This window comes from Chlamydotis macqueenii, chromosome 4 (assembly GCF_036417535.1).
Source record: "Chlamydotis macqueenii isolate bChlMac1 chromosome 4, bChlMac1.mat, whole genome shotgun sequence".
Classification (NCBI taxonomy): Eukaryota; Metazoa; Chordata; class Aves; order Otidiformes; family Otididae; genus Chlamydotis; species Chlamydotis macqueenii.
In genome coordinates this window covers 15,725,697-15,749,473 of record NC_141559.1, presented here as the reverse complement: position 1 = coordinate 15,749,473, position 23,777 = coordinate 15,725,697, and the positions used below count along the sequence as shown (strand labels likewise).

Genomic DNA, 23,777 nt, shown 5'->3' with positions numbered 1-23,777 from the left:
GGGAACCGCTCTGCCCTGACCTCCTCTCGCCCGGGACCGGGCGGCAGCCGGCTTTGGGGGGGGGGCGGGGAGCCGACTCCCCTCCCCGCCCCCGGGCAGCTGCGCGCGCCTCAACGGCCACAACCCCATCCAGTTGGCGCGCGCCAGCCCTCCCTCCCGCGCGTCAAACGCCGGGCGTCACGCAGACGTTGTAATGCACCAAAACAGCGCGCATGCCGCCCCACCGCGCCCGCTGAGCCCCGTGCCCGCCGCCGGGGGCCGCGCCGCCCGCCGGAACCGGCTATGGGGCCGCTGCGCTTCTCCCGGCCCGCTCGGCGACGGGCAGCAACGGCGGCGCCGTCCCGTCCCTTCCCGTCTCCTCGCGGTGCCCGCCGGCGCCCCCGCCTCGGCGCGGGAGTGGAGGGCGGGGCGGGGGGCGGCCGAAGCCGCCGGCGGGGGTGGTGTTGAGGGGAGAGCTCAGCGTTGCGGGCGGGCAGCCAGGCGGGCGGCGGCGTGTGCGTCTCTATTAGGAGGTGCGTGGTAGCGATGGCGGCGGTGGGTGAGCCTTCCCCTGTCAGCGGATGCGGCTGGTCCTGCTGCCGGCGGGCGGTGGGGCTGCACCCCGCCCCGGCGCTGCGCTGGGCCGGGCCGGGCCAGGCGGCGGGGAGCGGCGGGACGCGCCATGGGGCTGCTGGAGCGGCTGCGGAAGGAGTGGTTCATCCTCGGCATCGTGCTGGTCATCGCGGTGGCGCGGCTGGAGCCCGCCGTCGGCGTCAAAGGGGGTGAGTCCGGCCGCTGCCCATCGCAGGGGGACCCGGCGATACTTTGGCAACTCCCAGCGCTGTCCCCACTGCTCCCTGTCCCACCACCCGGCGCGTTTTCGTGCGGGCCGGGCCCAGTGGCGGCGGGGAGCCGGCCGCCTCGCTGCTGGGGTGGAGGGGGGCGGCGGGAGAGCCCCGCGGGCCTTTCCGCGGGCAGAGGGTGCCCGGTGGCTTTGCAGCCGGGGACGCGAGGACCGGGCTGAGGCGCCCCTCGGGGCGTCCCCTCCGAAACTGGGGAACTGGAGTTGCCCGGGGCCGGACCCGCCGGGCCCTCCCGTGGTCCCCGCAGCCCCCTTTCTCGGCCGGTCACCGCTTCTCAGGTACCCAGGAAATATTGCCAGGTGCCTTCCCGAGTGTATCCTGGCGAGGCACCGAGCCAGCTGCTGGCATGGTGCCCTGGGCACCATGTGGATTGGCAGTAACGAAAACTGGAGAGCAACTTGCTTGGAACCTCCTCCTGTTAAACCCAGTAACAACTTCAAGAAGTCTGAGATGGGCATAAAGTCATCGCAGTTCCGCGTGTGGATGCCTGCCATCTGTGAGCTTCTCGAGAGGTGCAGCTGAGTGTATATTCTGTTAAAACCTCAGGTGCTGTGTTTCAGCCAGGTGACTGTTTTACCTGAGAACAACACACCTGTATTTTAAAGTTGTTTGTGTTTTTTTGTTTTTTTTTTTTTTCTTTTAGTCCCCTCTTACTTCCTCATGAAAGAGGAAGGAAAACAGTGAAAATGATTCTGTGCAAAATGGTGTCAAATGCTCACAGCAGACAAATCAGAAGAAAGATCTGTCCTTTTGTAAGCAGTGAGGTCTTGTGCGTTTCTTGTAACAAGAGCTGATGAAATATCCGGTGTTATTTTACAACAAACACTGTATCTTTAAGTATGAACGCTGGCAGCACCTTCTGGTTAGTTTCTGTTGGAACTTCAGTTCCAGATGCTCACAATTTTCAAGAACAAATTAAATTTTCTATTTTTTTTTTCCTAATTCATCTCTGAAGATTTAAGAAAAGGGATGTAGAACACTTGAACAGACTTCCTTTAGCAATTCTATGTTTTAGGAGGGGAGGAAGAATCTAGCTGTGCTTTTATACACATAGTTTTTTGTGGTGGTTTTTTTTTTTTTTTTTTTTTCCCTCCTTAACAGAGCTGAAGTTTGAGATAGACAGCTTCTCACTGAGGAGCCAATGTTCCCCCCCCTGCTTAGGTTCTGGGAAAAAAGAAAGTGATTTTATAAAAACATGGCTCTGAACACTTGCTGTGGCAGCTAAGGCTCCAGTGCTCCATGGAGTTCAGGGTAGGCAAATTCCTGCTCTGCAAGATCCCTTCTAACATCTGTGTGCTGTTTTGCATAGGTGAATAGGGCGCACATGGAGCTTCTTATAGGATGCCTGCTGTGTCTTCAGCAGATCTTAAAGACAAGTTTAAATTGATAGTATCAGATGGTTTGTCCGTTTCTGGTTTGATTGTCATGCTAATTGTTAGCAGCAATGTGGGAGATCCTTTTAACTAGAATATGAGATAATATTTTCTCAGCTTACTTCCTGCATGGAAGCACTATGATGGAACACTTCATTTAATTATCCTGCTGCAAAGAGATGTCAAGCTTTGACATGGTATTGTTCCTGGGACGACTTGCTTGAAAAATCTTGTAAGCTTTGATTGAGCACGTGTTCCCCATAGTGGTGGTTCCCTTCTCTTCTGGAGCTATGGGATCTCAGTGCTCATTTTTAAAGCAGAAAAAAATAGAGGTGAGGGGTATGAAATACCAGCATATGAAAAAAAACTTGGTTTGTCATCTTCCGGTTGACAAAAACATGCAGTGTAATTTGCAGGGCCTTACTGAATGGAATGGATATGGTCCAGTGTCCATACCAGTGGGATGTTGTGCCACAAATAACAAAGGTTTGTGCTGTTGCCACCTCCAGGGCATAAGTGAAGCCCTTTTTCTGTTTTCCTATTTGATGAATGAGCCTACTTAGTTCCTTTGTGAAAAGAGCTTTCCTGACCGGTCTTTTTGCACAAGAGATGAGAGGGATCTGTTCTGATCAGAGTTCCCTGTGCTCCATGAAGTTTTGGGGTTACTCTAGTAGCAGAGGTTTCTCCTGTGTAAAGGAGTTCAGGTAGCCCAGTGAAAAAAGCTAAAATAGAAAAACTCGAGCCCTGGAAGAACTCCTATCTTAGTCAGACTAACTAACCCACTGCCTGTCTTTCCAGTGTGTACATGCATGTACATATATATTCTGATCTTCTGAAAGAGTAGAAACATTATGTAATTCTATATATATAAAATACAGGTTTTTGTATAACCATATATATATATGTATGTGTGTGTATATGTATATGTATGTGTGTGTGTGTATATATATATATGTATAATATATAGTTTTTATGTTCCTGCTCCCCAGCTATTCAGTTAACGTGCCATAATTTTGCAACTAGCTGTGTGCTTTGTTGCAACTTTAACTCCTGCATTTCCTGGCTTATTTTTACCGTATGCTTCATACAGGTTGTTTGGTTTATTTTTTGCGTTTAACACATACGGTTTTAGTGTCTCATCAACAGAGTCCTCTCTCAGAGTAGGATTTGGCTTTAAATTACTTCAGGTGCAAATTTGATTAGACTCAGTGTACAATCAAATCCCTCTAATTTAGGGATTGTTGACCTTGCTCCAGTGTGACCGTCAATGTTTCATTCATCCGAGAGAGCAGAAAGGTTCTTCTCTTCTGGACTGTCGAGTAAAGGCTTGCTTGTTTGCTGCTGCAGTTTTGCTCATGACAACTTACTGTCACTTGCAGAGTTAGGATATTACTTTGGTCCTAAGCAGACTGCTGGTATTTACTTTCTAATATAATAACTGGTTGAATGCTTGTGAAAAAATGAGTATATACATTTTGCGCTTGGTGACCTCCGAAGGCAAAGTGTATTAAGAGAATTCATCATTTTTATAGGAGTGTAAAAAGTATTTTATTTAATCTCTCCGAAAATAAAAGTATATAAATATATACAAATGTGAGCCTTTAATATAGTGGAACCCTTGGAGGTGCAGGCATCTGCCCTTGCTGATCTCACTGCAGCAGTGTGTCTGAAATGTGTTATTGTAGGGCTGGAATGAACCGTTTTACACAGCCCCGTTGTGGGGGAATAATGCAGAATTGTATTGCCCCAAGGAAATCATTGCATTGTACAATTTAGTTTCCTCCATGCAGGCAGCCAGCCAGGTGTGTGTGTTGTGGGGGAAGAAGTGAGAGGTAGTTATGTGAATGATATCGATGGCTCTGTGGAGGGAGCAGCTAATATTTTTGTTTGAGTTTGCTGATGCAATAGGGATACTCTGATGACAGAACTGTGGAAAAAGTCCCCGTTTTCACATTCCCAGAATTTACCCATTAGTTCCCAGTGGCTTGTAATCACAGAAGCCAAATTTGTATGACATCATACCTCACTCTCCACTCAGTAATTTGCTTTTATTTAAAAATAAATAGCACGCTTTCTGTAGCTGAATAGAAACTCCATTATTTTTATTAGAAACTTTAATGATTAGATTTTCTCCAGGTATTTTTCTAAGTATTCTCATTTACTTTGATGTCATATATGCATGTCATTATCTCTTTGATTGTAGTTCACTTTGTTCTCTGTGTCTGTATTTTTTAGGACCCTTGAAACCAGAAATTACCATAACTTACATTGCCGTTTCAGCTATATTCTTTAACAGTGGACTCTCCTTAAAAACTGAGGTACTGTAATTTGTCATTGTTTCATTCTTGTTTTGTTTTAAAAAGTTTTCTGTTGCTTTTGATTAAGTTTGAATATAATTGGAGTATTTAATTGCTACACTATTGATGGTGGGAGAATGGCTAACAAGAGAAGATGAATATTAGACATCTGTGGAATAACCCCTTCTTGATTTCAGAAAATTCTTCACAAAGTAGTGAATGTGATGAGGAGGAGAGTGTGAATAAATTTCACGCATCCGTAGAAGGTGTGTTGTTTGACTTTGCAGGATTTTGACTAGATGGAAGTGCTGAGCACAAATTTCAGACATTTCCCAAACGCCCATCAGGGTGAGAGCCAGGAGCACACTAGCACCTGCCTTCTGCCACCCTGTCTTCACCTTGGCTTCCCTGCTGCTTGCTTGAGATACAGGCCAGAAATCTGCAAATCCTAGAGGAGAACTTTTGAAGGGAGCTAGGCAGAGTGGGGCTCTGTGGAGTCTCCGTGGCTCTGCAGAACACAAAGAGAAGGTGTGAGCTCTCTGTGCCTTTCTCCTTCATCTCAGCTGCTGGTGTGCTTTCTAAGTAAAACTGTTTAGGCCAGTCACGACAGGATTGATGCAAACAGAGATCTGGTGGCTTTAAGTTACGACATTGGGTAGGCACAGGACAGCAGCTAGTATCAACACAAAAGGATTCCTCTGCAGATGCAAGAGCAATATATAGGTACAAAGTCTTGGCAATCTTTTCCTGTAGGATTTAGTTCTGGACAGGTGGACTTGAAGTGCCTACACTCTGCTGCATATCACAGACACTGAGACTCATTTCAATTTTGTCACACGTTTTTCAAAGGGGAACAATCTGGGAGTAAGAAAAGATGAAGGGGAGAACCTCGTGGTAATATGTAAAGAAAGCTTGGAGAAAGGAAATGATGGCTATGTGCCAAGAAGAGAAGGAGCAACCAGAGTTTAAGTGAAGTGCATGTCTCTGCTAGTTTAGTTTCTTGATTCCTTTTACACTGTTAGCTGTGCTAACAAGTGATGTCATTCATATGTTGCATGATACTAATGTCTGAAAAAATCACCATGATATTGTCCAGTTATCTTCTGGGCTGAGATTTGGGTGAACAGCATACATGCAACGAAAAAGTGTTTCTATACCTGTATCATGGTTATAGTGATAAAGTTTCCCTTGGAGGTGGTGTTTGAATTGATGACAGCCCTCTCCTTCTGTGTCTGCTGCCAGTGCTGGCACTAGAGCCTCTAGTTCTGCCAGTACATAGTATAAGTGAAGTGAATAACTTTCCTCAATTCTTTAGCAGCTCATTAGAGCCCTGTGACCTTATGAGGAAGCAGGCAGAACCATTTTATCTGTTTGCCTGGGACAATAATTAATCTTAATGGAAATAGGCTGCAGAGAGGCACTTTCCTCGACAGAGAAGAGGACCTGAAACACAAAGCCTGAGTAGTACTAATGGAGTTTTCTACTCTCAGGGTTAGGAGTCTTTGCTTGCAGAGGAAAAAATGTAAAGCTACTTTCCCTTTCACCAGTTTGTATCCTTGAAGCTCTGTGTTTGTAAAGCGGCTGTGAGTGAGAGCAAAATCAGTAGCATTATCGAAGTCTTGATTAGATTCTGAGTGCTAGTGTACATCTAACTTTTTCCAGTTAAGGCGACATGACTGATAGGTTCCTGGGCAAAGCTACTTTGAACTTGCATAACATTTTTTCATCTGTGGTTCTAAAAGCAATGTATTGATGTAAGTGAAACTTTTACAGGAGTTGATGTTTATGTCCAGGTAGCTGATGTTAGATTGTTTTTGAAGCATCAGTTAGGACTGGTGCTGTACATCCAGCTTTATGTTCCCTCAAGAAGCTAAGCCTTTTCTGATTTTTTGCCATGGGAGTAGAAGGTAAAGAGGAAGAAAAACATTTCAGTTATTGTACCTTGTGCTATTACATTCTACAATCCTTAAATGTGCTGGGAGGCCAGGTCATGATTTTATTAAGATACTTAGAGGCATGTTTTAATTGTTTAAGGCACAACCTAAAGTTGGTACTAGTAGGTGGTTAATATATCTTTTGTATTGTAAAGTAAATAATTTCTGCTTTTGTCTTTGTTAGTTCTTGACCTGTGTATTGGCTGTTCTTCCTTGGATAATATGTCAGTCAGATCAAAACTAGTGTTCGGTATGCTTTATGAATTGATAAGAAGTTGTGTAAGTGTTAATGGAGGCCTTCTGATGAATCTAACAAAATTATAAACAACTGATACTCTTTTAAGGTTACACTTCACGTTTTATCTGCTGTGAAAGCACTTGCTCAAAAAAGTTTGGTAACATGCATTCAGAAAGTGTTTTACAAAATAATTGGCAGTGTTTAGGGAGAGCCTGTCTGTGAATGGCCTTGTTATGTTTTCGAATCTAGAGGTCACTGGGGTCCTCTTCTGTTTGTAGAAATAGCCTATGTCCAGGAATGACAAGAACATTTGATTCCACTTTAATATAATGCTCTTCCAGTTTTCAGTGGCTGGATAGCTTGCTCTTTTAAAGGAAATGCCTCCTGTAGGGCCCCAGAAATTAAATCACATACTTGAGTTATCCATTTCAATGAGGAATTTGGCAAGCCACTGGAAACACTGTTTGCTCTGTGTGGATATTTGCCCAGAGGAGTCCAGCTGTGACCATGTAAGCATGGCTGGATGGCAACAGGGACCCATGCTGACCAGCAAGAGGCTAGAATAAGCTCTCTAAAGGGTCTGAAGCACTGGGAAAGACAAGGTAACCTGTTCTATCTGGTGTGCAAAAACAGAGTCATAGCTAGCAGCTTCCAGTAGCTTTTCTGAGACTTCTGCTTTTTTTGAGGGCTACAGTGACAGATCTGTTTTGGGACAAGCCCTTGTAGATTGCTGAAGAGAGTGAAGGCTGTTTGCCTCAGTATTTGTTCTATGATGTTGCAGTCTAAGGAATAACTACACTAAAAGGCGCTCACTGGAGACATTTTAAAGACTGGTAATTTAGATCTGCAAAGACCTGTTCCACTAATACAGCATTCCTTCAGCATTCCTTCATGCACTATGTTGACTGTGTTTTAATCGCCTTCGTTGCTCCCTGGAAGCTCTAACCAGTCTTTTCCAAGTTTTGTCTTCAATTTTGCTTTTGAAAGAATCACACAGTTTTCTTTAAATCAGCATTGTTTGCTTGAAAAGAGTGCAAGTTATTTTGAGAGAGAAGAAAAGGAATTTTTCTTCTTAATCTATGAGAGTTGAAATGAACTGCAATGTTGAAAGCTTCTTCCTTATACTCTGCAGCCGTGTAGAAGATCCTTGCAGTGCCTGAAAAGACAGAAACAGAGAGACACAGAGCTAACTGAAGAGTTTATTGCATAAGGATACTTGATCACTTCTCTGGAGTGCTCTTAGACAATTTAAATTTGATTTGTTTGTTTGTTTGTTTTATCTCTCCAGCAATGTTTGCCACTTTATTTCTCTGAATTTTATGGCTTAGTTGCTGTCAACTTGTTATGGTCTTGATTTTTTTTTTCCTATTCCTCATCAGCTCGTTTTTTTTCTTATAGATTTCTTACCTGTTGATACCATAAATAATCAAAATCTGCTACAGATTACTTTGCTTTTTATGTTTGTTAGACTTTCCTTAGAAAAACCACCACAAATCATGACTGTAGTGTAAAGATCCCTTTTTCACAGTATAAATGAGAATCACAGTTTGTGACTCTGTTCAGACTAGGGAAACCCGAAATCGCATGGACCCCACAAGTTTCCCTTCCTCTTGATACCGGCAGTCAATAAAGTAAACAAGACATCAGTGTAGTTAACACAGGTTTTGAAGCAGTGACAAAGTACTAAGGCTGCCTGCTGAAAAGCTACCGTTATGAGAGCTACGATGTTATTGAAGTGGTGGACAATTCTTTTGGAAAAATGCCCAGGAACAGACAGAGCTTTTATGTTGTCTGGATGTACTTCATTATTAAAGAGGAGATCAGATGATCCCTAAAGGTGCCTTTTTGACGTGCACTCTCTTTGTATTATAAAGATGATCCTAGTTTTAAAAGCACAAATGTGATCTTACTTCAGCTGTTATGACTGCAACTTCCTCTCTTCTTTTTCTTTTGCAGGAGCTGACAAGTGCTTTGATGCATGTGAAACTACACCTTTTTGTCCAGATTTTTACACTTGTGTTCTTCCCAACAGCAATATGGCTCTTTCTTCAGCTATTATCAGTCACACCTATAAATGAATGGCTTTTAAAAGGGTATGTTTAAGTATAATGCAGTGAAATATATTTGTAACTGTCTTCTTGAAGGGCTGGTTATCCTGCAATGAGTGTTTTAAGACTTGTATTGTGAACAGATTTTGCTTGTTGGTTTTGTGCATTTTGCTGTTGAAAACACAGTACAGGCACAAGATAATCCTTTTAGGAACCTGGTCTCATTTTTAGCAAGTCTGGTCAGTTAGTTTCATATGTAGGGAGTTTGCAACAGGCTAGCTTTCTCTTTCATAAAACATAGCTGAAGCGCTGTGTGGATCTCAAGGAGAATGAGGAGGAAAGAAAAGGAATGCTGAAGGAAGAACATAAGTTGGTGAATAAATACTGTGTATGCTGTGTACTGGTGTTCGATTCTGTTTTTAAGCAGTCTGTATTGTGCATCTCTTGGATGTGTCCAGATTGGAGTTCAGTATCTGCTCCTAGCTAAATAATGGAGAAAAAAAAAAGAGTTAAGTTTTTGTAAGAGGATAACTGAGATGAGCAGAAGCTAAGTTACCATGAAAACAATGTGTTTTAAATCTTTGATCTAGTCTGTGAATGTATGCTTCCAAAGCTGCGTTGATGATGCAGTAATGATAGATGTTATGAAGAATCCAAAAAGATAAAAAGCTTTTTTTTCAGAACGAAAGGTCAATACCTAGTGCTATGCAGCTGCACTGGAATGTTTGAATGCAAAAATCAATTGTTTTAGAAAACTGTTTAAAGAATCCCCATTGTTTCATACTGCTTTCACTGTACTGGTGAAACATTGCTTGGAGAGAGTTCCCTGTCTTAAAAGTTTAATGATAAAGCTGTTCATATTTATGTTTTTACAAGGCCTAAACCTAAAAGAGCATTTTGTTTTGTTTTTAAGAGGCTTCTCCAGGTGTTCCACCAAGTGTGAAGTGGTCCAAATGATACTGAGAAGGTGAAATTGAGATATCATTTGGAAGTTAACACTGTTTTGCTGAACAGTGTTAATACACTAAGGAAAAAACAAGCTGCTAGACAAAGTCCGTTCACGTTTGGCTATTCATATTAAGGATTATTCTTTAAGGTAAAATCATTGTGAAGTTTGTCCTCGGCTAGAATAGAGACACGGTTTTCCACAGTGAGCCAAAATTCCCTCCTAATCCATGGGAGTCTCAGTTTCTGAAGTGCAAGAATTTTTGTGGGTATTGTTCGTTGCAGCACTTCTCATCCCTTCTCGAGACTCTTATGCCACTTTGGTTCTTAGTATTTAAGGGACATGATTTGTTACATGCACAAGTATATGTGTATGTATATACATTACACACCTGTGAAACTACGGGTAAAACTACATATATATTTTGGTTTTGTTTTGTTTTTTTTTCTTTTGAAAAAAAAGAAACACTTGTATGTGTATCTCCCTAAACGTGGAGCCTAAACCAGCCTCATTTTTCATGAAGGTGTGTTTTTGTGTTTTAGCAGTGAACTAGTATGCTTCTATATGTTTCAAGCTGCCTTGCAAGCACTTGTTCTTTGAATACTATTTCTATTTTGGCAGTGTTTTATCTTTTAGTGCAGTAGCTATGTTGTATTGAGACTTCATTCAAAGAATGATCAGGTTGAGGAGTTTAATGAAGGTGGTTTGTTGGTTTTGTTTGTTTTTTTGAAAGAGTACTTTCTTGATAAATGCTGCTGTTCAGGACATGCTCAGAGCAGCCGCCATTGTGTGGCTCTGAAGGCACCCACTGCAAAGGAAGCCTGATGGGAACTGTATATTCAGTCCGATGCAGGTGCAGGAGATATTGAACTCTGTCCTAATTCTATGATGACACATTTTAAAGCAAGTACTTGCATGTTGCTGTGTGGGTATGTGAAAGGAGAGTGAGGAGCCAGTGTGAGGAACTGCCATTGCCTTGTCTGCTCTGTGTAACCAGAATTTCATCCTAATGCCCCACAGCTGTAGTTTCTATTCCCTAGAAACACTGAAGTACCGTAATGAAAAGATGGGGAGAACAAGACAGGCTTTGGCAAAGTCACTTTCTCATCACACATGTTTAGCACAGCTTGTGGTGGGAGCTAGCTTTCCTTACAAAGGCCTGGAAAAATAGACATATGCTCCCAAGGGCATGCAGTGCTCTTTGGCAGGGTGTCTCCCCTGGCGACACTAGTTCTCTGCTGCTCTCTACACGAGGTTATGTCTAAAGGGCACAGTCAAGCCCACAGTTCGTTTTCTGCCTTACTTCAGAGTGAATGGTAGATTCTTCCATACTCTATGATGGGAGTAAATGTAAATGTTGTTTGGGAGGCAGATTCAGATGGTACCAGCTTTTCATCTGTGTTTTTACAGTTGGGTGTTGGTTTGTTGTTTTTTTTTTTGGTTTTTTTTTGTTTTTTTCCTTTCTTTGTCTTGGATGATATTAGGAGGTTTGTTGTTTTGGAATTATTTTGAAATATATAAAATAAAGCATAAACTGACATAATCCCAAGCATCTTTTAAGTTAATTTTTTTTGTTAGGTGACTAGGTTTTGCAGGATCTCTTTTAAAAGCAGCATGAAGAAACTTATTAACGTTTGCACAGATTCACCTTTTCTCCCACTCTTAGCATATAGCATTTACAGCACACGTGGTAAGGCATGAGATGCAGAGATCTGGTATGGGAAAGGGCGTTGGTAGTTCCATACCTAAAATATGTGACTTTGGACCCTACTACTCAACTGTCTGTAATGTATTAGCAGAGGAGATACTATTTATTGCCTTTCAGCAAGTGTTTGGACTCCTGATGTTAGTGCTTATATTGTGGCCTGAACCAGTGGAGTGTTTCAGGTGGTTGTTATCTACGGCCATTAGAGGAATTTGTTTTTATGTTGGTAGTGCTACATATAGTTGGTACAAAGCAAGGAAAAAAAGTTGACAAGTGCATGTTTCAGTTACACCTGATGAAAAGTATTTCCATTTAGTATGTATCAGACTTTTTTTGTAGATCAGTATTTTCATATGAAGAATATTTAAAACGATTGATAGTGATTTTTATTTTAAATTCCAAATGTATTATTTTAAATTTGAGAGGGTTCACAGAGATGGTGGTGTTTAACCTTTCTCTTATAGTGTGGAAAACCCCTGCCAGCTGAGATGAATGCCCTTGCACACATTTCATACCTCTCTGGATAACTTTGAACTTAATCCACCCCTTATTAGTGCAGGTGAGAAGCTGAAGGAGCTGACTGCCAAGAGAAGAGAAATAACAATAGAAGAGAAATAACAATATCACAACCAACATGGGGATGAACATCAGAATTGCCATGTGTTTGTCTGTTGTGTATTTTCTTTTATATTTCCAAACTTTATACATGATTTCTTTTTCCTATATTTCTTTTCTTTGTGGTTGGATTTCTGTAATGCTTACACTGGTTGTCTCTTTCCTTTTCCACAGCTTCTTTAGCTGACAAACTAAATAGCATCATTGTCATTTACCTGTTTCTTCTATTTAAGCTTTTTGTATATTTGCAGCATATAAATTCCACTACAATATGCTCCCTCTTGTTTGGGTTTAATACTCTGTTTGCTGTAGCTTTTTGACACAGCGTTTCTTGGGGATGGACTAATGCAGTTACAAGTGCAGAGTATTTCACTGCTAGTAATTGATCTGAACTAGAACACTGTCTCAAACTACAATACTTGAAAACGTATGTAGATTCCATGCTTTTGGGGGTTTCACAGACTATTTTATTTCATGCCTCACTGTTCCTTCTAAGTCAACTCAGTTGTTTTTTTTTTTCACAAGGATTATTTTACTTAGTCCCAGATTTATTTGTAACCTAGTGTGGTATGTTCTTGTTGTTTCTAATGACACACTTGATAGAACTAATTTTTGTAATAACCACTTTTTGTGGACTGTCTTTGAAAACAAAAGAAAGCTCACAATTTTTTCTTACTTTGCAACAGCATTTACCATATACATCGATAATTCTACTGCACAAACAATAGAAAAAAATGACAGATAATAATTATGTGTTTTAGGCTTCTAAAACGCAAGAAAAAGATGTTGATATGTTGATTAATGGAAGTCAGGTGCTTTTACCAAGAAGTCAAAACACAGAATCATAGAATCATAGAACAGTTTGGGTTGGAAGGGACCTTTAAAGGCCATGTAGTCCAACCCCCTGCAAGGAGCAGGGACATCTCCAACCAGATCAGGTTGCTCAGAGCCCCGTCCAACCTGGCCTTGAATGTTTCCAGGGATGGGGCATCCACCACCTCTCTGGGCAACCTGCTCCAGTGTTCGACCACCCTCACTGTAAAAAAATTCTGCTTATGTCAAGTCTGAATGTACCTCCTTCTATTTTAAAACTGTTACCCCTTATCCTATTACAACAGGCCCTACTGAAGAGTTTCTCCCCATCTTTCCTGTAGGCCCCCGTTGGGTACTGGGAGGCCACTATAAGATCTCCCTGGAGCCTCCTCTTCTCCAGGCTGAGCAGCCTCAACTCTCAGCCTGTCCTCATAGAAGAGGTGCTCCAGCCCTCTCATCTTCTTTGTGACCCTTGCATAAAAACTAAACATTTGATGGCCTTTTAACATTCAGGAAATAAAAAGCTTAATTGTTGTTTTTGTTGGTTTTTTTTTTTGTTTTGTTTTTGTTTTTTGTTTTGTGGGGTTTTTTTTGTTGTTTTTTGGGTTTTTTTTTTTTTTTTTTTAGTAGAGGTTAATGAAAAACAAAGTATAGCAGGGACCTGAAGTACTGAGCGTGGTTCTTCTTACTCTCCTACTTAGCAGCAAATGTTTTTATCACTGAATGGCTTTTTCAAGAAAACAGGGATTCGCATCCTTGTTTTCTTTTTTTTTTTTTTCCAAACAGCTACAGGTGTCTCAAAACACACTACAAACTACTACATCCAGACATGTGATGTAGTTGTCTTTATGATAGATACATTAGATATCTTTGTGAATGGTAGATACAGTGCTACACATGGGGAAATGGAGTCACAGCAAGGTTAAGTGTTTTAGTTTTTGAATGATGACATGACTTTTCACTGTGGTGTCTGGTAAGAGCATAGAAATCCTGCCAGCTGGTGCAGGGCTGTAACTAATGCAAACTGATTGGGTTGCCCAGGTGATAAGATGATTGTTTCTACTTGGCTATTTGGTGTTTTAAGGTTTTAGGTTGCATAGTGTTTGTATCATGTGAGGAATGTAACATTTCTTTTTGTTGTTTTCAGCTTGCAGACAGTAGGCTGCATGCCACCTCCTGTGTCTTCTGCAGTGATTTTAACCAAAGCTGTTGGTGGAAATGAGGTGAGTTTTCGTTTTGTTTTTGAATGCTTTCTTTAAACAGAAGTTCAAACAAATATTTATTTATGATGACCTTGTGTGGCAAAACACTGACGGCAGTGTGATGCTATTGTGATTTCTAAAAATTTTTAGAATTGTGTTGGTGTTGAATGAGGAAGATAGTGTTATCTGCTGATGATGTTCAGACTGAAGGAAGCTCAGTTTTCTGACGTGGTAGAAAAGTTTCTGATAGAAATTGGTGAGATTTCTACTTGTTGCTGCACTGTAATTCCTAACTGTACGATGCTCACATGCTGTATACTGGTTATCTCATAGACCATTAGCGTTGTGGCAAAGAACTGCCCTTCCAGGGACTGTTTGGATTGTGTTTACTATTAAGAAGCCCTGTAGTAGGAGTTCCTCAAGCTTGAAGCTGCAAGTGATGAGAGCATGTGATGATCGGGACACAAAAATTCATTTAAATCTTTTATTGTCATTTGACTGCATGAAACAACAATTTAGGGAATGTCGTATTCTCTGACAGTAGTGCAATGCAAAGTTCTCAACAGATAGGAAATGCCAGAATTGAAGTTGTTTTGTGCAAGCTCAGTTTGGTCATGTTATATTTCTGCCTTAAAATTGCATATGCTGATGTCATGTCAGACTCTTTCTTTATCCACAAAACACTTGCTGTTTTCAGGAAGATCAGGTAGACAGCATTTAGGAAATTAATCCGGGTATGTTAATTGTTTCTTTAGATCTGCTTCCTCTTTATGACTGAATGTGTATGAGACCTAGTAGGTGAGGAAGGGAGAGAATAACACTCGGAGTGATTTTTAAAGCTAAGGCTGCTGGGGTGCTGTTCTGGAGGGTTAGAGCCAAATCTTAGTTCAGCCGTAGAGCTCCTGCGTGAGGTTGGGTGAGTCACTTCAGCTACGTTTTTAAAATACGGCCATTAGTTGTGTGCTTCTCGTTTTCAGAGTTCAGACTCTTGGGACCGATTAATGTCAACTTTGAAAACACATGATAGCACTGAAATAGATTGAAGTTATACTTTGTACTGACAAAGTGCTGTTTAATTGCTCTATACTCTGAAGAGAGACCCAAAGCATCTCAAGTCAATCATCTCTAATTACGAGCAAGCCTGATGCACATCACTGTCTCCCAGTTTGCTACCTGAAAACAAGAATCATAAAGTTGTCTCATAGAGGTGCTGTGGAGTAATTCTATAAGGAAATAATTTGGGTATATAATAGTGATAAACAGAGAAATGAGAGGTTTTCTAGTTATGATTCTAGATGTCTGTGCTCTAAATGATACAAAAATGCCACATTAGTGAACAGTGAGGATGAAATGAAGTATTGAATGAGTGCATATTCAGTGTTAGCTCTGTCTGTCCTATCCTTAGAACAAGGAAAAGATTCTCTGGAAAAAAATAAGATGTGATTAGTTAGTTGAAGGCAATATCATGCAGTGTTTGTGTGCAGGAGTGAGAGAGGTACTTTTAGTTTCTTGACCGTTAGATTTCACCTTTTTATGGTGGTATTCTTCTGGGGTGGTGGGAGTGTGTATATTTTATACCAACTGAAAACTGGAAACTTTCTATCATGTGAGGCTTGTGTGAGTAATTGTGTAAGTCACTGACAAAGTAAACTTGAACCTCTAATTCTTCTGTACCAAACTGATGTTGGAGGAAAGTAAAAATTCATACCTTGTTAGTGATTTTTGCAGATAGCTGCTCACAGTGGGGGTAGAGTGAATCAAGAATTGTGAATTGGGAGTTCTCAGGCTCTAGGAAGATATGCGAAAGATAAACACCCTTTAAACATGCTCAGTGTAGACAAAGTGTGTGGTGAATTTATTGCCAAACTTGAGTGAGTTTCCAATGCAAACATGTTTTTGGAATTTAATACTTCTCTGTCATTCAGACTATTGTTAATTGTTCTTCTGAAGAACAGCAAATCACATCTCTCATGCTAAGGGAGAAGACCCTCTCGCATTTCTCCTTGCCAAATTTCACCTAAGCTGTCATTGATATGTTTCTTTCTGACATGAGCAGAACAGTGCATTTCACATTTTAATTTAAATCCTTCTGATATATGAAGAAATAAACTTGGGAGTCAACTGCAAAATAAGTGATTGTACTATGAGAGCATTTGTTCATAATAATGTCTCTTAAACTACTCTTGCCTTGTCAGGTGTGTATCGGTTAGGTAGAGAAATTGATTCATCTGAGGGTGTATCTACACCGTGTAATGTAATATGAAGATAAATGAGCTTGCTCAGAAGTAATACAGTGAGGGAACTCCGTATGAGCTAATTAGTCTGAGAAGTGTCCTGCTGCTGTAGAGTACAGACACACCCTCAATGTGTGCCTCAGTGTGTTCTGAAGACCTCTTTGGATTTCCTGAAACACAGCACATGAGTTAACTGTGTTATGACAATATAGAGGGTTTTAGGTTTTCTTTATCGAAGTGTAAGTGACTGTTGAATGTCAGTTTGGACTGGGGTTATTCTCAAATAAATATCAGGCACTATGGCATGGTAGAAGTAGTACTCACCTGGGGCTGAGGAAACATGGATTCTATTTTTAGCTCTGTCATTAACCTGTTGGGTAGAACAGGGTGAGGTATTGTGTCTCTGGGGTTAGCAGTAATGGATAACAGCAACTTTGTGAAGTGTTTGAAGATAGTGCTGAAGAGCCTTATGTAAGAGCTATATTTTACTGCTCTGTGACAGGGTGATTAAGTATTTGGTCAAGCGCTTAGAAAAAGAGTCTATGTCATTAGTAGCTACTTGGATGGGGGATTTTGCTGCATATCAATTGTAAAATTTGGTTGTGAGATGATGAAGACATTTTTGTTAATCTTATAAGGATCTGTTTTTATAATTGATACATGCCTGAAGGCACAAAATAAAATGTTCTGCTTTTGTTAGCTAAGATGTGGTCACCAAAGCTGATACTAAGAATTCTGATTAAACTGTGTTTGTGGTTGAAAAAGTTAGTGTTCTGGGATTCTAAGTACAAACCCAGGTAAGCTAAAAATCTTTCTTATTTAACAATGTAAAGTTGCTATTAAACACTGAATCTACCAGTGTTGGTTTTCCTGATGGTTCAAACACATGGTATAACAAAAAAAGTGTATCTAAGCTTTAAGTCCTCTTGATCTGTAAAAATACAACTGCTGAAGAGTTACTCAAGAGTGCAATTGTAAAATTATCCAAAGCAAAAAGAAATCTTCCTTCTTCCTATACATTGTTTGATCACCAATTGTGTGATCTATACTGCTTTCAAATTTCTAATCTTAGCAGCTGTTAGGTGTGCCTTCCAAACTCCACCATGTTAGCCGTTTGTATTACTTTGTGGTATGCCTGGTAGATGGGCAATCTGGGGCTGGTTTTGATGGTTGGGATATTCTGGAGGAAATACATCTTTATCAAAAGCCCTTTGTCTACTGTAGGCTTCAATTAATAAGCGAAGACAATCAAGCCAGTTTAGCACCTTTGCTTGCTGTAGCTGTGGCATTATGGTGGAGAGAAACATTATATTTGAAAGCCAGAAGGTGTTTGAGGGTAAAAATTGACATCTTCACTTAGCTCTCATGCATGAGTGCTTGAGTGGCTTGTTTTAAGGGACTTGGAAAGAGGCTTCTTCACAAGTCATAGGGATTACAGACGGGAAAAGATCTCTGTAGCTTTATGAGAAAGAAATGGCAAGACAGCAAAGAGATAATCAGACTTAAAACCAGTAACAGATTTTATTAGGTGTGTGGGATTTTCTTATCGTAATCAATGGAGGAGAAATCCAGTGTTGGTATTAGCAGAGTGGAAGAATAAATGATTCTATCTTCAAAGAACATAATGGAGTGCCTAGTTCACTCTCAGTACTGCTTGTTACCTGAGACTTAAGACAAACTTTTCCAATCTCATTTCCTTACCTATTGCCATTGATGGCAGTGGCAGCAGCAGAGGTGTTTAGCTGTTCAAGACGGTGTCTCTGTACCACTTCAGAATAACTTGTGTACTAGTATTGATATAGGTACCATGTTTTGAAAATGTGTGCTATGTGGCATTGTAAGATATTTACCTGTGGTTGTTGGAAGAAAATACGGTGGAGATTAAAACGGCTGTCCAAAGATCTGCCTATATAATTCAGACTAACTAGGAGCTGGTATCATTCTATCCAGAGAGGTGCTGGCAAATGAGAGATGTAAGTGGTGGGGAGGGAAACTCTGTGTGCTCTCTGAAAATCTTGGCTTTTGGAGAAGAGGAAGATGATTTATGGCTGTTCTATCTTTTTTTTTTTTTTTTTTTTTTTTGTGGAAGTAGCTGTTCTTGATGTGATGAGCAGGAATGCAACTTGTCTAGTAGGGCCACAAAGTCTCACACGTTGAGTCTGTGACCCATTCTTAGGTTTCTTCAGCTGCTCTCCCTGATCTCTGTATGATGAGTGGTTTGTTCTCTCAACTGTTCTTTCAACTCTTGTTTCTTCCCTCTTTCTCCTTCTTCACTCTGATTTTCCAGCATTCCTCTTGTGATCTCTGCCTATGTGATGTTACTTTCATTAACCCTGCAAACAACTTAGTAAAGCAGCCTATTCCTAGCTTTTGTTGCAAATATGTTTAGTTCATTAGCAAAGCAAGTTTAAAGTACTGAATTTAATTTGATGCATATGAAGCCCTATATGAACAAAACAATGGCAAAAAATAAGGAGGGATCACCATGAGAAAAAAAAATCTAACTTTTAATTTGGTGCTATCTTCTCAATTATTTAGTTGTTTCTGTCATCAGTAACACTTACGAAGTTTCTTGCTTTGTAAAGTCGACAGTCCATGTAGTTAAAAAAAGTGGAATGAAAACCAGAAGGCCTCACTCTGTTTTTTTGCTCTTGTTGAGCTGTGAAGGGTCAGGATTTTAATGACATTATAGCATCTGACAGCACAGAAGACTTTTTTGTGTCATTTTCTTCAAAAAGTCTTGTAGTTTTTCAGTGAAATTATAACACCTGTTTCTTTAAAAGTCTGCTTCTAACTATCCATTTCTGCAAGAGACAAATAAATATGTCAGCCTTTCAAGGTGCTGTAAAGACAAACCTATTGAAAGCTCAGAGATCCTCAGACAGAAATGCTGTAGAGATGCCAGATATTACTACAAAGTATTCAAACAGCAAATCATGTCATACTCTCCTTAAGAATCAAAGTAATGAAGAAAAGAGATCGAAAATTAGATCTATAAGTCTATTATCAGTTTGGGAGAAAAAACAATTTGCGATGACTTTTATGGCAGCTTAATGACATATTTTTGAGAAATATAACATAACAGGCAAGAGCTCTGATGGAATTGTACAGATAAATCGTGGCAGACAGTTAATTTTATTGAAGAATACTTTGGCTATTTTGCTGTCTCATAGCCTCATCCAGCCTGGCCTTGAACATTTCCAGGGATAGGGCATCCACCACCTCTCTGGGCAACCTGTTCCAGTGCTTTACAACTCTCATTGTACAAAAATTTTTCCCAATATCTAATCTAAATCTACCTCCCTCTATTTTAAAGCCATTACCCCTTGTCCTATCATAACAGGCCCTTCTGAACAGCCTCTCCCCATCTTTCTTGTAGGCCCCCGTTGGGTACTGGGAGGCTGCTCTAAGGTCTCCCCGGAGCCTCCTCTTCTCCAGGCTGAACAGCCCCAACTCTCTCAGCCTGTCTTCACAGGAAAGGTGCTCCATCCCTCTTATCATCTTTGTGGCCCTCCTCTGGACCTTCTCCAACTGGTCCATGTCCTTCTTATGTTGGGGGCTCCAGAGATTTGTTATTTGAAGCAGATGTAGTCCATAAAACCGAATATAAATTAGCAAGGGCCACAGCTAGTCTTTCTGGAAAAGAATCAAGGGAGAGTAGTAACATTTTATGAAAATGTTATAAGCAGTAGTTTAAACTGGTATTTTAAAATAAAGAGCATATGAAAAATGAACACTGGAAAATTCCTCTGTTTGAGTGGTGGTTTTTCTTAAGTAAAAACAAAAAAGTGAATGCTAACACTACTGTAAAGTCACAGGAAAGATATTGATTTCTCTAAAAATATCTGAAATTCTTTGAACTGTGTATACATGTACATTAACCTTTTAAAAAACAAAATAGAATGAATAAAAAGAAATACAAGCTCTAGTGATTCGTGATTCATCCACTGATGCACCGCTGTACCAAGAGTGTTTACCCTTGGAAGGTAACACATGAACATTATGAAACAAAATTGTGTAAGATTTTCAGATAAACTATAAGTGTCGTAATGTTTAGCTGTCTTCTATAATATAGCTTTTTCTTCTTCAAATATAAGTCAAAATTTACAGTAGTATAGTCTAAAGTTTGATTTCTAAATTGCACTTAAATTACTAATATTTTTAGGCTTTGTTTATGCAAGTGTAAGTAATTTTGTACTATTGTTTTTAAATCTGATACTGTAAAAGGGAAAAAAGCTATAATTACTTTTTAAAATTTCCTAAGTAATACATTTTTCCTGCCCACACAGATTAAATAGTTCTAAATGAAAATGTAACTGATTCTACCATTAGATACTACACTGACATCTCTGGGAAATGTATGTGGGTGTCAAAGGACAAATTTAGAGATGTCTGTACTTCACTAACTATGTCAGCATAAGCCTTGTATGTACATAGAAGCTATTGTGCTATTAAATTCACCCGCTCTATTCTAGTATTACAGTCTAATTTTTTATGTATCCTAAGAGTTTACTTTTCTTTTATCATTACTGTGCTTTGAGCAGATGGTTTTTATTGAACTATTTATTGACACTTAGAGTTTTTTCCTTCCCTGAGTGCTGAGTGCGTTTTATATCCATCAGTGCATAGTAGTAGCCCAAATTATTACATGCAATATGAATTTTATCACTGTAATGTGTCCCAGTCACACAACTCCATTAGATGTCTCTAGAGTTCCTCATTGTCTTCTATAACCCAGAGCAATTGTGGAATCTTCTTTGCTTTTTTCTCCGCTCTGACTGTTCTCCTTAGATTTATCAATAGTAGTTCTAATACAGATCCACTGCTAAAACTGTTCAGAATGGAAGGAATTTTCAAAGGACTTCAACTCTGCTCTTAGTTCAGTGGAAGCAAATTCAGGCTAACAGTGAAACTTATGAAATCCCCATATTCAAGCACTTCATCCCAAAACTCCTTACTTCAGTTTCTACGAGGTTTCAGATTCTCCCAACACCTTTGGAAAGCAGCTGATTTATTACCCTAAGGTGTCGGTGGTTGAATTAGACTTGTGATAAAAGATTTAATTTTGTCCCTGGCTGCCAGTACCTCTAACTCAGGGTCTTTCACATGGATCCTAAGGTGTCCAGTGGAAAAAGCCCCCCTCCTACACTCCTGGGAGCGTAAGAGATTAGGGAAGTGCAAGAAAAGATATTAAATCTCCTAACTGCACGGCTTTATGTACTGTTAGATGTATGAAAGAGAACTTGCAGCCTTGTGTATGTTCAGCCTTCCCGAATCTGGGGTGCTTGTAGCAGCTCTGCCATAGTCTAGAAAGTTGTAAAATTATCTGTTTGAGTTTTACTAAGCTGCTTGGACTGTGGCTGGAAACTACCTGGAGTCATCATAGCCTTGTATTTTTACAGCTGTGTTCACGCAACTGTCCCAGATCTGGCTTTAATGAGAGTGTTTTCAGAGGCTTTGCTGTGGCTGTTCTACAATGCTTGACTGGGGAAACCAGTTTTTTTGTCTGCTGTGGGATATTCAGTGACCCTGAAAGCTGTTTGTGGCATAAAGAAGCCAGGACAGATGAAGAGTCTTACTCTTATGCTTGACAAAAATGACTTTTTTAAAGAAAGATGATTTTGTGTTTGTCTTGCTCTGCAGGTTAATCCAGTATAAAATTATAGTGTGTGAGAGCTTCCTTTATTTAGTAGAGTGCTGTATGAAATGCATTGCCTATGCAAAGTAAGCATTTTTAACTGTTTGAACAAATTGGTTATATTTCTATTAAAATACTTGCAGAGAGTGGAGTCTACTAGCCCTCTAAAATTCAGCCTCCGTGCTCTCTGGTGTTCAGTCTTTATGGATGTTTGAAAGAAACTGCAAATATTTTATAGCGAGGGAAATGTGTTACCTGCTCTCCCTTCCTCACTCTTGGAAAGGAAAAGCTATCTTTTGGAGAGCAGTGAAGACTGGAAATACTGTTCTGAAGGTGACAGCTTCAAAAAGTTACAAGTTGTTTGCAGTGGGGTGTTTTATGCAGTCTTAATTCCACTGAATGCTTGCACGATGCCAGCATTCACTGTGTAAGGATCAATTTAAAATGGCTTTCTTCTGGCAGAGTGCTGCAGTTGTTTGCTGGCACTGAAATCCAGCGAGATGCTTCTGGTTCTGCTGTTCCTCACCTGCTGGCTTACAAAGCAGATGCTAATTTAATATTAATTTTAATGGTAAGTGAAGTGTTTAATCAGTGCATATGTTAGGTTTGGTGTTAAATCACTGATACAGCAGAACAGAACCATTCAGCTTTGTCTGTTGCTTGTAGGCGGTTTATTTTCTACCATGGTTCCTTTGTTCATGTGTTCACCTGTCTGTGTGGACCTGGACCCTCTTGCACGAAGGGATACTGCTGCAAATGGTTTAGCATGGCTGTTGTTTGCCCCAGCATTGTGACTGGGAATGAAAACGCGTATTTATAAAACTAACAAAAGCTAATATGCAACAGTATTGATTGTCTAAAATGGAGTGAGTTCAGTATTCCTCCTGAAAAGAACATTTGAAATTATAATATGTAAAGCATTGATAATATTTTGAAATATGAAAAATACCTTTTACATATGACTGCAGCTCACTGCAGATAAATAAAAATTAAGCGTGTTTGTTGAGAAGACAAAAATGCCGTTTAGGGATATCCTTAGTAGATTTACTCAAGGATAGTGTTACTTTTCTTGATATGTGAAAGTTCTGAACACTGGCTTGTAAAGAGATAATGTTACATTGTTTCTCCTTTCATAATTTTGTCCTTTGCATGTTAAAATCAAAGCTGCAGAGTATTTCACTTGGGAAAGTTTTTGTTTGTATCCAAGCACATTTTCATCTACCAGGAGTATATTTGCTTAGTGATTAATAATAATATATAGGAAAGAAAGCAATCAGGCTTGCAAATTCAGTAGTTCTATAATTTGTTTTCTTTAGCTCTCTTTTTGGGTGTGTTATATTAAGTCCTGAATTGTGGAAATCATAGCTGTAAAACGTGAAGCAGGATTTTCAGTTAAAATTACTATTATCTTTAAATGTCATTATTTTTCAAGGAAATTAAATTGATTTTATTATCTCTTTTTTCCTAATTATGATTATGAAAGAACATTGTTAAGGTTTTTGTCTTCTGAATTGTTTTTCAAATGATTATATTCAATATATGTTAAGAAAGTGTCTTACATTCCATGAGGAAAATCTCATCTGCATGAAGAAACAGAACAAATTTCTAGATTCTTTTATTTATATAAAACTAAACAAGCCCAAATTAATTTAAAATGTTTTTTTTTTATAAAACTCTTAAGGTAGGATATTTTAGAAGTGTTTCCAGTTTGTAGTTTTCTGTTAAACTGACTTTTTGTTCATTTGTTAGTTTGAGCATTTGGCAAAAAATGTGGAGAACAGTGGAGCAGCAAGTTTTCTCTGGTTTCAAAGCGTTATTTAGGCTCCAGTTTCTGGAAAATATTGTCCCTATTATGAAGTCTGAAAACAGCAAGCTGCTGGTAGGCTGTTTCT

General features: G+C 39.9%; 1 protein-coding gene across 2 annotated transcripts in view; it reads left to right on the top strand.

Annotated features, from left to right (window-relative positions):
- Positions 1-600: 600 nt before the first annotated feature.
- Positions 601-23,777, top strand: part of SLC10A7 (solute carrier family 10 member 7) — a 150,148-nt gene continuing 126,971 nt past the window's right edge. For both annotated transcript variants that reach the window (XM_086747457.1, XM_086747458.1), the window contains exons 1-4: positions 601-761; positions 4,451-4,533; positions 8,641-8,777; positions 13,959-14,034. In XM_086747457.1, coding sequence (XP_086603583.1) covers positions 662-761; positions 4,451-4,533; positions 8,641-8,777; positions 13,959-14,034 — 396 coding nt within the window. In that variant the 5' untranslated portion in view covers positions 601-661. The remainder of the gene's footprint in view (positions 762-4,450; positions 4,534-8,640; positions 8,778-13,958; positions 14,035-23,777) is intronic.